At 38.2% G+C, this 17,003-nt stretch overlaps 1 protein-coding gene across 1 annotated transcript in view; it reads left to right on the top strand.

Annotated features, from left to right (window-relative positions):
- The window catches only part of MYO5B (myosin VB), a 575,225-nt gene that overhangs the window by 174,115 nt on the left and 384,107 nt on the right, over window positions 1–17,003 (top strand). Inside the window, exon 2 of the mRNA XM_053701104.1 lies at window positions 9,622–9,732. Coding sequence (XP_053557079.1) covers window positions 9,622–9,732 — 111 coding nt within the window. The remainder of the gene's footprint in view (window positions 1–9,621; window positions 9,733–17,003) is intronic.

The following is a 17,003-nucleotide window of genomic DNA, read 5'->3' as shown; positions in this document are numbered from 1 at the left end:
TATTGGTATCCCATAAGTAATGGATGACCCGTGGACTGAACACACTTAACAAGAGAAAACATAATTTATGCTTACCTGATAAATTTATTTCTCTTGTAGTGTGTTCAGTCCACGGCCCGCCCTGTCTATTTGAGGCAGGTTTTAAATTTTAAATTATAACTCCAGTCACCACTGCACCCTATAGTTTCTCCTTTCTCGTCTTGTTTCGGTCGAATGACTGGATATGACATGTGAGGGGAGGAGCTATATAGCAGCTCTGCTTGGGTGATCCTCTTGCAACTTCCTGTTGGGAAGGAGAATATATCCCATAAGTAATGGATGACCCATGGACTGAACACATTACAAGAGAAATAAATTTATCAGGTAAGCATAAATTATGTTTTTTTTTATACCCAGAGCTGAGAAAATACTTCAGACAGCCTTTTTCCAACCCACTAACTGACATTGAGAAGCACATTTTACATAGTACATAAGTCCCAAGATTTTCTTGCTGTTATACGGGATTGGAAGGCAGGAGGGGTGGAGTCAGGATGAAAAAAGGCGGAGTCAGTGTAGGTTATAGGTGACTTTGGGTATGTTGTGGGTGTGGCCATACAGTTATAGGAAGAATTTCTATTTGTAAAATCAAAACATTTATAGTGATATATAGAGATGGTTGGATGTTCTGTGTGTACAATGCAAATAAAATTTGCCAATTACAGAAATCAGATTTCTAAATATAGTTCTTTAAAAAAATAAATAAAAATATGAATTTGAAATGGAAAGGCATATTTTAGTAGATTTTTAAATACATTTCAAATTCTTTTGGAAGTATGTTGTATACACAAACTAGCACAAAGGCTTCTAGTAAATATTAACACTACTTTAATGTTGTGTGTGCACCCTGCAGACCATACAGCCATAGGTTATGTCCTCTCACATTCCCAGATTGCTCACACCTAGATCCCAATACACATTACTGCAAGAGCATCAGGGAATGTGAGTGTATACATCTTTCAACCATTTGCTCTGTAGGTCACATGCACAATAATGCTCCTTTTGAACCCAGAAGTCATTGTGTTTTATGACTGTCATCTCTGTGCAAATCTAATAAACTTGAATGGCAAACATTGATCAAACAGGCCTGAAAACTCTATGCACAGAAATGATAATCATAAAGCTGCATATTCCCACCAGTAGCTCCTGCGTGATCTTATGATGTGATGTTACTTAAAGGGACACTGTACCCAAAAATTTTCTTTTGTGATTCAGATTGAGCATGAAATTTTAAGCAACTTTCTAATTTACTCCTATTATCAAATTTTCTTCATTCTCTTGGTATCTTTATTTGAAATGCAAGAATGTAAGTTTAGATGCCGGCCCATTTTTGGTGATCAACCTGGGTTGTCCTTGCTGATTGGTGGATAAATTAATCCACCAATAAAAAAGTGCTGCCCAGAGTACTGAAACCAAAAAAAAGCTTAGATGCCTTTTTTTCAAATAATGATAGCAAGAGAACGAAGAAAAATTGATAATAGGAGTAAATTAGAAAGTTTCTTAAAATGGTATGCTCTGTCTGAATTACAAAAGAAAAAATTTGGGTTCAGTGTCCCTTTAAAGGGACATAATGCATAACTTCAGATTCCCTAGAAAGACTGCAGTATAGTGAAACATATTGTGTTCATGCATATTTAAATAGGACTGTAGGGTTCAGTCTACCTCCAATCACACAGTTTTCACAGCCAATTTCTAGGCCCCCCTGCAAGATTGATTTATGGGACCCCCTTTAAACCAAGCCTCAATGGCATGGCGTATAAACTGCATACAGATACACATAGTACACAAATACACACATAGTGCACACAAACATACATACATGAATACACACATGTGCACGAATACACACATGCACAAATACACACATGCACAAATACACACATGCACAAATACACACATGCACACAAACACACATGCACACAAACACACATGCACACATGCACACAAACACATGCACAAATACACACATGCACAAATACACACATGCACAAATACACACATGCACAAATACACACATGCACACAAACACACATGCACACAAACACACATGCACACAAACACACATGCACACAAACACACATGCACAAATACACACATGCACAAATACACACATGCACACAAACGCAAACAAATGCACACAAACACATGTACAAATACACATCACAAATACACACATGCACACAAACACATACACAAATACACACAAACAAATTCACACAAAAAATACACACAAACACATCACAAATACACACATGCACACAAACACAAACAAATTCACACAAAAAATACACACAAACACATCACAAATACACACATGCACACAAACACATACACAAATACACACATGCACACAAACACATACACAAATGCACACAAACACATACACAAATACACACACAAACACAAACAAATGCACACAAAAAATACACACATGCACACAAACACAAACAAATGCATTCAAACACATACACAAATACACACATGCATACAAACACATACACACATGCGAACAAACACATACACAAATACACACATGCATACAAACACATACACACACATGCATACAAATACACACATGCATACAAACACAAATACACACACATGCATACAAATACACACATGCATACAAACACAAATACACACACATGCATACAAATACACACATGCATACAAACACAAATACACACATGCATACAAACACATACACAAATACACACATGCATACAAACACAAATACACACATGCATACAGACAAGTACACAAATGCACACAAACACATACACAAATACACACATGCATACAGACAAGTACACAAATGCACACAAACACATACACAAATACACACATGCATACAAACACATAAATACACACATGCACACAAACACACATGTACATAAATACACATGCACACAAACACATACACAATTTTAGGTGAGCAAGCTCTGGGATTTATTTATATGTCTTAAAGAGAATTTTCTATTGGAAAATGCTTTAGTTTCCAAATTTAAAACCATAATCTGCTTGCTTTACCAATTCAATGCATTATAATTTTCTTAAGAAAATAGCTGCCATCTAGTACTCAAATAGATAACTTTATTGCAAAACTGCTGCCATGTAGTGCTCTAGAAATGTGGAGGCTCCTAAGCTTACGTCCCTGCTATTTATTAAGAGATAATCATAAGAGATTACTAATCACTTGTTTAATAATAAAATGCTCAGACGAATTAGCACATTTTAGTATTACATTAAAGTGAGCCTTTAATTAATGCCTTAATTTTATAAGAGATTCCAACTTAACAATTTTTGCAGCCGAAATGTAATTGGTATTTTTGTGAGGTTCATGTTTAGCTTTTCTTTGCAATCTTTGTCTTGCATTTCTATAAAGCTATACAATCTATAGCATCTGAGATCAAATAGAGCAGGTCTGATTTAGCAGCGGGAGAATCCGGTCTTCCCAGCCAGGATCAAAAAGAACAACTGGTCAAAGGAAACCTTCTGTGAGAGGAATGGCATCCAAACACGGTTATAATTAATCATGTAATTAATATCACCAGATCATTTTAAATAATACATATAAATGATTAACTTTTCCAGTAAAGCAATAAATTGTCTGAGCTGTCGGTGTGTTTCTATTAAACACTGTTTTATTAAGGATTATGAAGTAGTATTTGAATTGTGCATTGCAATAAATTCTCTTTTAAAATGTATCTCTGCTAGATTGATTAATTGTAATGAGCGCATGCGCAGTATGAACGTCTACCACATGCAAACCCAGTACCACAAATATCAGATGCATATGATCTATGTAAAGGGACATTGCACTTTAATTTTATTTAATTACAGTGCAACTAATATCTAGGGTTGCCAGTGCTCTTCCACAAAAATACTGGACATTCATTGTCATTGGCTGACCATGACTATCTGTGTAGTTACTCAATGCCACCCCAAAAGCTGTACCTTAGGGCTGTATCTATATCTGGATGCCTCACCTGTAAATTAGTATAGCACAGATCTAAATGAAGAGTTCCACTACTTGAGTAGATTTTTTTTTGTGCCGCATTGGCTTAGAGTTTCAGCTTTATATGACATGAATTTTAATGGGTGCCCCCACAGAAGTCTATTAGATGAGAGAATTAACTATCAGTGCTATCTGACATGCAAATGCTAGTGCACACTAGACTTATGCTTGTGCACTAAGCAATGTTAATGCACCTTATCACTTGTATTTTTGTAGTCCAAAATGCTTTATTATGCATAACTAAAGAACCATAGCAATGTATTCTCGTTTTATATTTGCCTGCTTTTCCTGCAATTAAACTTTAAAGTAAGTTCTCACTTTACAATAAAGCTTCTTTTTTTAAAATACTTACCTTTGTTTTACAGAAAACAGACCGGCGATCCTCCACCCGCAGCTCCTGTTGTAGTTAGCAGATCGACGCCAAATCCAGCTTCCTCCAATCGTTGTGTGCCCCCTTTGGCGTCCAGCACGTGGGGCCACACAATGATTGGAGGAAGCTGGATTCGTCATCACTGTGCTACCTACAGCAGGAGAAGGGGGCGGAGGATCGCCAGCCTGCTTTCCATCAAGAAAGGTAAGTATCTTAAAAAAGAAGCTTGATTGTAAAGTTTAATGAATGAAAGTGACCCTGTTTTTAAGAGTATTTTCTTTCCAATGGCATGGAGAGTTCACAAATCCATTCTAATTACTAGTGGGAATTCAACTCCTGGCCACCAGGAGGAGGCAACGAACACCCCAGCAGAGCTGTTAAGTATCACTCCTACTTCCCATAAGCCCCCAGTAATTCTTTGCCTTATACATCGGGTGGATGTGCGAAGATGATGTCTGAAGATATTTAATCCTTTAATGGGTACTTTTTCCTGCAAACAAGGATTGGGGCTATGCTGTGTCCATGTAATTCTCTTTAGTAAGAGTAATGGTGGCTTTTAGCAGTTAGAAGAAGGCGAGGTGGTCGTTGCTTAACTTCTAACATCAATGCTACCCCTTTATAGAAAACCAGGGTTGGTTACTCTGTTTTTCTTTGTCTACAGGTCTCTGTCAGAAGTTGTTTTTATTTGTCACACATAAGAAGCTGTTCCTGTCCTACAGCTGGATCCACAGGTAAGTGCTTTCCCTTCTAGGGGAGAAGGTTTCAGCACTATGGGGATTAATCCTCAGTGGACTTTTATGGGACAAGTTTATCTCTGAGGAGATAAATAAAAGATTTGAACAGATATGTAGGGCACTGTAGCTGCTAAGGGGTTAAAGTAACTTTAGTTTTAGTTATTTCTTAAGGAGGCTGGCATTGAGAGGTGTTTGGAAGTAATAGGGCTCTTATTTTTGCCCTCTTATAAGTTTTTGAATATGCACGTTTGGGGTACGTTTATACTTAAACTATTTAATCTGTATTGCTTATTCTTGGCCACAGCGCAGCGTAGTTTGCACACTTTTACTTGTGGCGCAGATAAAATAAAATTGTTCCATTGTGGTCAGGGGACAATACTCCGCTCTTCTGTATCAGCTTTTAATACAGCCGGCTTGAAGAGTGGAGCGGATGTGAAATAGAATGGATCGTTGCAGAGGTTCTTTATCCAATCTAAGATTGTCTATTCCTCAAGAGTCTACAATGGATCGTTGCAGAGTCTAATACTAGTGGGTTTTCCTCTAAGGTCACCAGAGTGGTAAGTCCTCAACAGGGCTGAGGTATAGTGGTGCCATTAGGAGGAATTTTTTGTTTGGTTAAATTTTATTAAAGAGTTTTATCATTTCTGACTCGATTTTTTTTCTAAAAAGAAATAAGCTCAACCTAATATTAGGAAGAGTATATAGGTGCACCAAAATACGTGATTACTATACCAAGTAACAAAAGGTGTTGCAATAAGCAGACAACAACTTTAACACAATTCGGACACAATAAGACAAAATAAAAAGTCCCAATAATTGATAAATTCCCTAATGGGAAATATAGCAAAAATAGAACCTAGTGTCTCTTAATTCTTTCCTTCGTTGTTAGGTGTTCTCAAGATTATAAACTCAGATACAGCTTATACAGCAATTGTTTACAGGCAGCTCTTCATAAAGTGAGATGGCTGCTCACTCTTACAGTAACCTATGAAAAAATATATAAAAAGAAGGCGCCCATAGTGTAATAAGTTCAAACAAAGTACAGCGACGCGTTTCTCAATGATATACTGTTTCCAAATACCAGCCTGATGAAACAGTGTATCACTGAGAAACGCGTTGCTGTACTTGAGTTTTTGATATTAAAGTATTTTTTAAATCTTTTTTTTATATCAACACTGAGTTTTATACACCTTTTTATGGTAATCCAGCTGATTGTTACCAATTTGGAAAACACTTTGGCTATCGTGTGGATCCTATTGCTTCTAAGACTGAGACACTCCCCACTGATGCTCCAGACACAGTGAATGAGTTAGCCAGACTACTCCTGAATATCTGGCTTGCGCTTACAGCACTATAACAGTGCATCACCAAATGTGAGTTGAATATTCCTACTTTATACCATTATATGTTCTTACATATTATGCTATGGTAGTTTGTTTTTAATTTATCTCAAGGAAGAAGTATCCACTTAAAGTTTGCTGCCTTTGAGAGAGAGAGTTAGCCAGCATACTCCTAAATTTCTGGCCTGCCCGTATAGCACTTGATAGTGCTTTCTTAAATGTGAGTGCATTTCAACCTTCTTGCATTAAATTTGCCACCTGTTTGAACTTATTACACTATGGGCGCCTTCTTTTTATTTATTTTTTCATTTTTTCTAATAAGCTGTTATTGAATAAATTTGTTAATAAGTTATTGCTTCTGGGAATCAAGCAAATTTATAGATCCTGATAATAACTTAGCCTTGTCTTTTGATAAGTGCTTATATTGCTTGGAGGCTCAGATTATCCCTCCTGTGCAGTTTTGCTTTTGTCTAAAGGTTTCTGCAGCCTTATCAGCCTCACCTATTGCTGGTAAGAGAAAGAGAGGAAATCTAAAAACGTATCTAATATTAAGGGTTCTGACTCTGCCAAGGCCGCGTTAGTCAGCCTGTCTCAGTTATCTGAGGAGGATCATCCCTCAGTGGCTTCTGTGGGCGAGATCTCTGATTCTGAAACGACTGTGGCTAGTACAGTTGATTCAGAGGAGGTTAATTTTAGATTTAAGATTGAGCACCTCCGTTTACTCTTGAAGGTCTAATAAGCTTAACAGCGTTTTTGATGTCAAACCTTCATCTGTGGAGGTATTTCCTATTCCAGATCGCATGTCTGACATTATAGCTCAGGAATGGGAAAAAACAGGAATACATTTTTCTCCATCCTGTCTTTAAAAGGATATTTTCTGTTGTGTTGATCTGAGGCTGGAAGCTTATTTAAGAAAAATGTATCTTCACCAGGGTTTACAATGACAACCTGTTGCCAGTTTTGCAACAGTGGCTGGTGCAGCCTCTTATTGTTGTGACTCCTTGTCAGACCTAATTTTGGAGGAAACTACCATAGAGGAGAACCAGGGTAGGATCAAAGCTCTAAAGCTGGCTAATAACTTTATCTGTGGTGCCAGCATGCAAGTTGTAAGACTGGGAGCCAAAAATTCTAGCTTTGCAGTTCTAGTTCGCAGAGCTCTGTGGCTAAAATCTTGGTATGCAGATGTAACATCTAAATCTAAACTTGTCTTTGCCTTTTAAGGGCAAAACTTTATTTGGTCCTGGTCTGGCTGAGATAATTTCTGAAGTTACTGGTGGAAAGGGAGCTTTCCTACCCCAGGACAAGAGGGGTAGGCCTAAGGGTCACCAAAATTCTAATTTTCGTTCCTTTCTCAACTTCAAGGGACAGAAGCCTTCCTCTTCTTCTTTCAAGATGGAGCAATCCTGGACTTCCTGGAGGTCTAATCAACCTTGGAATAAAGGAAAACAATCCAAGAAACCTTCCTCTAAAACTAAGTCAGCATGAAGGGGTTGCCCCCGATCCAGTCTTGGATCAAGTAGTGGGCAGGCTGTCCTCCTTTCAACAGGCTTGGATCCGCAATGTCCCAGTTCCTTGGGCAGTGGAGGTAGTCCTGCCAGATGTTCAATCTTTTGTTCAGGCCTTAGTCAGAATAAGGCCTGTGTTTAAACCTGTTGCTCCTACATGGAGCCTTAATCTTGTTCTTAAAGTTCTGCAGCAGGCTCCATTTCAGACTGTGCACTCTGTTGATATTAAGTTGTTATCTTGGAAAGGTTTGTTTCTCCTCCCCATTTCTTCTGCTCACAGAGTTTCCGAGCTTTTGGCTCTGCAGTGTGATTCCCCTTACCTTTTTTTTCATGCGGATAAGGCGGTCCTTCGCACTAATTTGGGATTTCTTCCCAAGGTAGTGTCGGATCACAACATGTCAGGAAATTGTTGTTCCTTCCATTTTGTCCTAATCCTTCTCAGAAGGAACGCCTGTTGTACAACCTGGATGGTTGTGCATGCTCTAAAATTTATCTACAAGCAACTAAAGATTTTCAGCAAACTATTGCCCTATTTGTTTTTTTCTCTGGTAAGCGTAAGGGTCAGAAGTCCACTTCTACTACCATTTCTCTCTGGTTGAGAAGTGTCATCAGGTTGGCTTATGAGACAACTGGACAGCAGCCTCCTGAGCAATTTACAGCTCATTCCACTAGGTCTGTCTCTTCTTCCTGGGCTTTTAAAAATGAAGCTTCTGTAGAACAAATCTGTAAGGCAACCACTTGGTCTTCATTGCATACCTTTTCCAAATTCTACAAATTTGATACTTTTCCCTCGGCTGAGGCTTCTTTTGGGAGAGAAGTACTTCAAGCCGAGGTGCCTTCTGTTTTCGTCCGTCTGTCTTGGTTATTGGTTCCCACTATTAATTAGAATGGATTCCATGCCATTGGAAAGAAAACAACATTCATGCTTACCTGATAAATTTTTTTTTTTCCTGGCATGAAGAGTCCATGACCCGCCCTGAATTTGATTTTAGACAGATTTTTTTTTTGTATAAACCTCAGGCACCTCTATACCTTTGTGTCATCTTCTCTTTCCATATTTCTTCGGCTGAATGACTGGGGGCTTATGGGAAGTAGGAGTGATACTTAACAGCTCTGCTGGGGTGTTCTTTGCCTCCTCCTGGTGGCCAGGAGTAGAATTCCCACTAGTAATTAGAATGGATTCATGAACTCTCCATGCCAGGAAAGAAAATAATTTATCAGGTAAGCATACATTTAAAAAACAGGCACTTATTCATTAAACTTTACATTTACTATAAACACCTCTTTGCAAGACTATTTTTAGACAATGATCCAATCCCTTTAAAACATTTCACATTCAATTTGCAATGTGGATACCCTTACAACATAGTATGAATATGACAATCTATTGCACATCAGGACCTTAGAGAAAACAGGTGAAAATTAACATTTTAGTATCAATGACCCCAACCCCCTCAGGGAGTGTATTTTCCCGTTTGCTCTTGTCTACATAGCTTTTCTTTACAATGTTATGGTAGTATGTTCCCTTACGTTTTTATATTTAATTTGTACAGACCACTACAACTGAAATCTTGTGACACACCAGCTAAAATCTTTATGTTGGTTTTGTGTTTTTTAGTTTACTCGGGTTTGGATTCCTGATGCAGAGGAAGTGTGGAGATCAGCGGAAATTGTCAAGGATTATAAAGAAGGGGATACAAGTCTGCAACTAAAGCTAGAAGATGAATCTGTAAGTAATTACCATAGGAGGAAAATACTGCTGCTACTATGCAAGAATGAAGTGAATATTACTTCTAATTTAGCCCAAATGCTGCAGCTAGAATCACGTTACACTCTGTTCTATCTGTCTGCACTTTATTCATAATGAAATCCCAATAGATCCCACATTGTTCGCAAAATTCTCCTCTCTCATCTCTTCAGAGGCCTTTAGTCATATAAGTCATAATTTCAATATGTGGCCCTCTCTGTTATTTTACATTTAAATCAAGGCTGCTTTTTTTCACTCCTCCGTAACTGCAGTTTCAGCACTTTATATGCAAGAATGAATTTAGGAACTGCTGGCTTTTTTTTTTTATAGAGGTATTTCTAAAGAATGAGGATCCAACCTGTACAGAGAACTAATTTTAGAATAACTTAATTAAGAGAGACAAACACACAGAATACATTTCTGTTGTGTTGCTATAGATTTATAACATAATGCAATTGTTTTTCTATAGCCAAATTCCATCCACCATTTATTTGCCTTATTTGGAGGAGTCAATATAGGCTTTAGTCTACAGACAACAAGACTAGTCACTGTCATAATGCTAGCTATAAAATGCATTGTTTTATAGTTGTTATCTGAGAAAGCAAATTTGGGACATATATGTAGCAGGGTCAGCATTTTGAAGTTAGCAGGGTGCATTTCTAGTTCTGAAAATTAGAAAATCCTCAATTTTCAGAGCTAACTTACATGAAAAAGAATGCAATAAATAAGGAAAATATATTACAAAGTTGTTTTTATATATAAGGAACATTATACAAAAATCTGAAGATATTTTTTGCTCCTTTAAAGGGACATAAAACACAATTTTTTTTCTTTCATGATTCAGACAGAGCATACAATTTAAAAAACTCCAATTTACTTCTGTTATCAAATTGTCTTTGTTTTCTTGTTATACTTTGTTGAAAAGCTGGGAGGTAAGCTAATGAGTGTGCACGTGCCTACAGCCCTATATGGCAGCAGTTTTGCAACAATGTAATGCAGGAGCACTAGATGGCAGCACTATTTCCTGTTGTGTAGTGCTTCAGGCATGTGCACGCTACCTACCTTGGTATCCCTTCAACAAAGAATAACATGAGAACTAAGCAAATTTGATAATAGAAGTAAACTGGAAACTTTTTTAAAATTGTATTCTCTATTTGAATAATTAAATTGCATTTTTGGGTTTAATGTTCCTTTAAGTTTGTAATAATTTTTCATATTCTGAACATTTAAATTTGTGCAACTGTTCAAATCTTGACATTAAAATAAGTGTTGCCTCACACATATAGCATGTAGTTTTAAAGGGACATACAGTATCTCATAAAAGTGAGTTCACCCCTCACATTTTTGTAAATATTTTATTACATCTTTTCATGTGACAACACTGAAGAAATTACACTTTGCTACAATGTAAAGTAGTGAGTGTACAGCCTGTATAACAGTGTAAATTTGTTTTCCCCTCAAAATAACTCAACACACAGCTATTAATGTCTAAACCGTTGGCAACGTACACCCCTAAGTGGAAATGTCCAAATTGGGCCCAATTAGCTATTTTCCCCTCCCCAATGTCATGTGACTCGTTAGTGTTACAAGGTCTCAGGTGTGAATGGGGAGCAGATGTGTTAAATTTGGTGTTATCGCTCTCACACTCTCTCATACTGGTCACTGGAAGTTCAACAAGGCACCTCATGGCAAAGAACTCTCTGAGGATCTGAAAAAAAGTATTGTTGCTCTACATAAAGATGGCCTAGGCTATAAGAAGATTGCCAAGACCCTGAGAAACTGAGCTGCAGCATGGTGGGTAAGACCATACAGCGGTTTCACAGGACAGGTTCCACTCAGAACAGGCCTTGCCACGATCAACCAAAGAAGTTGAGTGCACATGCTCAGAGTCATATCCAGAGGTTGTCTTTGGGAAATAGACGTATGAATGCTGCCAGCATTGCTGCAGAGGTTGAAGGGGTGGGGGGGTCAGCCTGTCAGTGCTCACACCATACGCTGCACACTGCATCAAATTGGTCTGCATGGCTGCCATCCCAGAAGGAAGCCTCTTCTAAAGATGATGCATAAGAAAGCCCCCAAACAGTTTGCTGAAGACAAGCAGACTAAGGACATGGATTACTGGAACCCTGTCCTGTGGTCCGATGAGACCAAGATAAATTTATTTGGTTCAGATGGTGTCAAGAGTGTGTGGCGGCAACCAGGTGAGGAGTACAAAGACAAGTTGGTCTTGCCTACAGTCAAGCATGGTGGTGGGAGTGTCATGGTCTTGGCCTGCATGAGTGCTGACGGCACTGGGGAGCTACAGTTCATTGAGGGAACCATGAATGCCAACATGTACTGTGACATACTGAAGCAGAGCATGATCCCCTTCCTTCTGAGACTGGGCCGCAGGGCAGTATTCCAACATGATAATGACCCCAAAGACACCTCCAAGACGACCACTGCCTTGCTAAAGAAGCTGAGGGTAAAGGTGATGGACTGACCAAGCATGTCTCCAGACCTAAACCCTATTGAGCATCTTTGGGGAATCCTCAAACTGAAGGTGGGGGAGCGCAAGGTCTCTAACATCCACCAGCTCTGTGATGTTGTCAAGGAGGAGTGGAAGAGGACTCCAGTGGCAGCCTGTGAATCTCTGGTGAACTCCATGCCTAAGAGCAGGCCCGGACTGGCCATAGGGCATACCGGGCAAAATCCCGGTGGGCCGCTGAGCCCAGTGGGCCGCTGGCCTGGTTGCCTTAACCCCGCCCACTATTATTGAGTGCTGTGGCTAGCCTGAGAGCCTCTGTCTTAGTTTGCCCCAATTAAACGTTATTGTGACTGAGACTGTCACTATGTTGTGACATAATGACGTATGGTTCCGGTGCCGTGTACAGCTATTTACCCTCTGACTCTGACAGTGAGTGAAGTGACTGAGCTCAGGGGTGGACTGTCTGTGCCTTTCTGATACAGCACCTGCATTTCCTTATACAGCGCGGCCGTGAGCAGCGGGACATAGATACAGTGGAGTGGCCGTGAGACTGAGCATCCACTTAACTTACTTAGTTACTCACGGTCGGTCGCTGTATAGGAATTAGGGAAGACAGGTGCTGCTATGTGTTTGAATCATTGATCTGGCCGGGGGTGGGAACTAACAGGGGCCTCACATGACCGGCATGAACTCTCCATCCCTGACCTTCATCACTTCCTCCCAGTTAGTGGCGCGCATGGGAAGAGTGAGAGGGAAGCAGCGAGCTGAGCGAGGAAGGCTGCAGCAAGGCTGGGCTGGCAAGTCACAGTCACAAAAAAGTGTCTGCCTGGTGAGGTGAGCAAAAACATCAACAGTATGATTCTAAATCCTGTGATCTGTCACAGATTCTGTGTTGCTAAAATGCTATGTTACATTTTTAGTTTGTCAAGGTGAAAATGGGAGCACGTTTGAAATCCATCTTGCATGTGACATCAGAGACTTACTGAGCTAAGCCTTATTTACCCGTTATTAATTTACTCGTATATAAAATTCAGAGCATATGTGTTGCTGCAATGAAACTGTCACTGTATGCTTCTTAATTCTAATTTCTAGGCACATGATCATATACCTAGTGCCGGCTGTTTTTTCTATGTCCAGAAAATGTTGCAGAGGTACAGAATAAAGGTTAAGGCTTCCTAGATGTACTACTGTATAACAATGGCTTTGGGAAAGTTTGGGGTCAAAACAACTGTTTATGGTAACTCTGTGTCCTTAGCATCTGCCTCAGAGCTGCATCAATAAGATTTACATAAGCTTGTGCCAAAGCTGAGAGACTATCTAAGTTCTTACCAATGCCAGATATAAGTGAACAAAGTTCATAATAAGAGATAATAGTTCAAAATGATTTTTAAAAAGCCATATCTGTAATATTTTTTAAATTTCTAACTGGTTGAATATCACTGAAATTAAAGAAGTATTTAAGTATTATATATATATACACATACATACACACACATTGGAAATCACTGGATCACAAAAAAAACTGCATAAAATGTTTTTTGCATTGTTTTGCAGTCCATGGACACACCCAGAATTTTAGCTTTTAACTAAGAATAGAACAAAGCAAATTTGATGATAAATGTACATTGAAGAGTTGTTTATATAAATATAAATTATATGCCCTATCTGAATCATGAAAGTTAAATTTTTACTAGACTATCCCTTTAAATAAATAGTGAGCGGGGGGGGGGAGTGGGCCTCTTTGCCCTAAAATGCCCGGGCCTCTTTTTGGTCCCAGTCCGGCCCTGCCTAAGAGGGTTAAGGCAGTGCTGGAAAATAATGGTGGCCACACAAAATATTGATACTTTGGGCCCAATTTGGACATTTCCACTTAGGGGTGTACTCACTTTTGTTGCCAACGGTTTAGACATTAATGGCTGTGTGTTGAGTTATTTTGATAGGGCAGTAAATTTACACTGTTATACAGGCTGTACACTCACTACTTTACATTGTAGCAAAGTGTCATTTCTTCTTCAGTGTTGTCACATGAAAAGATATAATAAAATACTTACAAAAATGTGAGGGGTGTACTCACTTTTATGGAATTCTGTAAAACCCATTTTTTTTCTTTCATGATTCAGATAGAACATAACATTTTAAAAACGTTCTAATGTGCTCGCTACCTACTTAGATATCTCTTCAAAAAAGAATATAATGAGAATGAAATAAATTTGATAATAGAAGTAAATTGGAAACTTTTTAAAAATTGTATTCTCTACCTGAATCATTAAATAATTTTTAGGGTTTAATGTCCCTTTAAACAATTTCCAATTTACTTCTCTTATCTAGTTTGCTTTGTCCTCTTGGTATTCTTTTTTAATAGCATACCTAGGTAGGCTCAGGAGCATCAATGCACTACTGGGAGCTAGTTGCCTCTTGTCATTGGCTTAACTAATGTGTTCAGCTAGCTCATAGTAGTGCATTGCTGCTCTTTCAACAAAGGATACCAAGAGAATAAGGCATATTTGATGAAAGTAAATTGAGAAGTTGGTTAAAATTGTTCTATCCAGATCGTAAAAGAAAAAATAGGTATGGAATATTGTGTGATGTTTTTCTGTTCCCTTTGTTATAATTCCTCCGTATAGCAATAGGAGACTTAGTCCATATATGGGTAGTGACACATTGATAACACTATTTATTGTATTTCTTGTTTATATTGTTTTAGTCATATTTTATTTTGTTATATTGTTTTACTTATTGTAACTTTGTATCAGTCCTATAATAACTTTACAATCAGTTTGTTTTGTGACTAATATGTATAGATTTTTTGAGAAACTGTATTTCCTGTAGACTAGCATACTTGTATCACTGTAAGGGGTTAATAATGAGTCAATTTATTTTTAGCCAATCAGAATGTACCTAATAATAATTTTTTAAAATATTGGAACATCTGTGTGTTTAGAGTCTATGGGTAAGGTCTGAGGACCGAAACTGGTCAGACTTTTTCACCCACATTTGCCCCGGATGTGGATTCTGCTGTGTGGTGACATTGTTTGCTGTAAAACACCTAAAATTACCTTTACTGCACTTAAAAAATTTTTTGTAGTAAAACACAGTTTTCTTTGACTGAAACCCAGGACTGAGCTACATTTTCCATCACCCATGAAACTCTCTGGAAATGCAAATTTATAAAGACAATTCTACCTGAAATACAGGTTTCGGAACCATGCATTTTCTTCAGAAAACATTTTTTTTAAAAATATATCCTGCGATATTCTAAAATTAAATCAACATATTATCTAATTCCTGCAAAACTAATTAGTATATGGATTTGTCTAGAACTTTGTGGTCGCCAAAATGTGGTTATTAATTAGTTTAAAATATTTTAACTTTATACTAAATATCATTCTAATTTAGTACTACATCTCTATGGTAAAACCACTAAACCAATACAAGTAAGTTGTGAAATAAACATTTTAAAAAGAAAGTCCATTCTTTCCAAAGAATTTATTACGAATCAATATGTTAATAATAAGAGAAAGATTTACAGGTATATATACACATCTATTTTACAGCAAAACAGTCCAAATAATTAATACAGGGCAATTCTACTACAACCCCAATTTGTGCAACACTGCTAAAATAATCCTAGGAATATTACTGTACTCAGCCAAATTCACCAATTTGTCCAAAATCAGCCATTCTTTCAGGAACAGAATAAGAAAGAGAGAAGAGGGTTTGGTGTTAGTTTTTTATACCCCAATTCAATAGGGAGTGGTTTATCAAATGCCATTCAAAGGCTATTGGGAGTGTCCTTCTTAGACAGTAATAAATGCCAAAACAAGGGGTCACAATCTAAAGTTAGAGGGTAATAGATTCAGGAGAAATTTGAGGAAGCATTTTTTTACAGAAAGGGTTGTGGATTCATGGAATAAACTTCCATTTGAGGTGGTAAACACAAAGAGTGTAAAGGAATTTAAAAATTCCTGGGACATGCATAAGGCTATCCTAAGGAAAAAGTAACATGTAATATGGGTAGACTTGATGGGCCTTTTTGGTTCTTATTTACCGTCAAATTCTATGTTTCTATGACAGAGACTAGGCCAAATAATTAATAATAAGAATTCAATTTCAAAACCAGCTATGGGAATCGCCAGGGATAAAATCTGTGAGCTATATTTTGACATTGGGCATGCGAGGTAGGGGTAATGATGGAGTTGTCGACAGTTATAGAGAGATTGGGGGTGGAGAGTTTAGAGGAAGGGGGGAAAATAAGGAGCTCAGTTTTGGAGAGATTTAGCTTGAGATAGTGAGAGGACATCCAGTTAGAGATGTGAGAAAGACAGTTAGTGAAACGGGTTAGCAAGGAAGGAGATAGGTCTGGTGCAGAGCAGTAGATTTAGGTGTCATTGGCATACAAATGATATTGTAAACCGTGGGACTTAATTAGGGAACCTAGTGATGATGTGTAGATTGAGAAGAGAAGGGGACCGAGGACAGAGCCTTGCGGTACTCCTACAGAAAGTGGTGATGGGGCAGAGGAGGACCCAGAGAAGGCTACACTAAAGGTACGGTTTGACAGGTAGGAAGAGAGCCACGAGAGGGCTGTGTCACAGATGCTGAAGGATTGGAGGGTTTGGAGCAAAAGAGGGTGGTCAACAATGTCAAAGGCTGCAGACAGATCAAGGAGGATAAGCAGAGAGAAGTGGCCTTTTGATTTTGCTGTAAGTAGGTTGTTGATAACCTTAACAATTGCTGTCTCTGTGGAGTGATTGGGATGAAATCCAGATTGCAATGGGTCAAGGAG

This window comes from Bombina bombina, chromosome 2 (assembly GCF_027579735.1).
Source record: "Bombina bombina isolate aBomBom1 chromosome 2, aBomBom1.pri, whole genome shotgun sequence".
NCBI lineage: Eukaryota > Metazoa > Chordata > Amphibia > Anura > Bombinatoridae > Bombina > Bombina bombina.
Note: the sequence above shows the minus strand (reverse complement) of the source record. Positions and strands in the feature narration are given on the sequence as shown.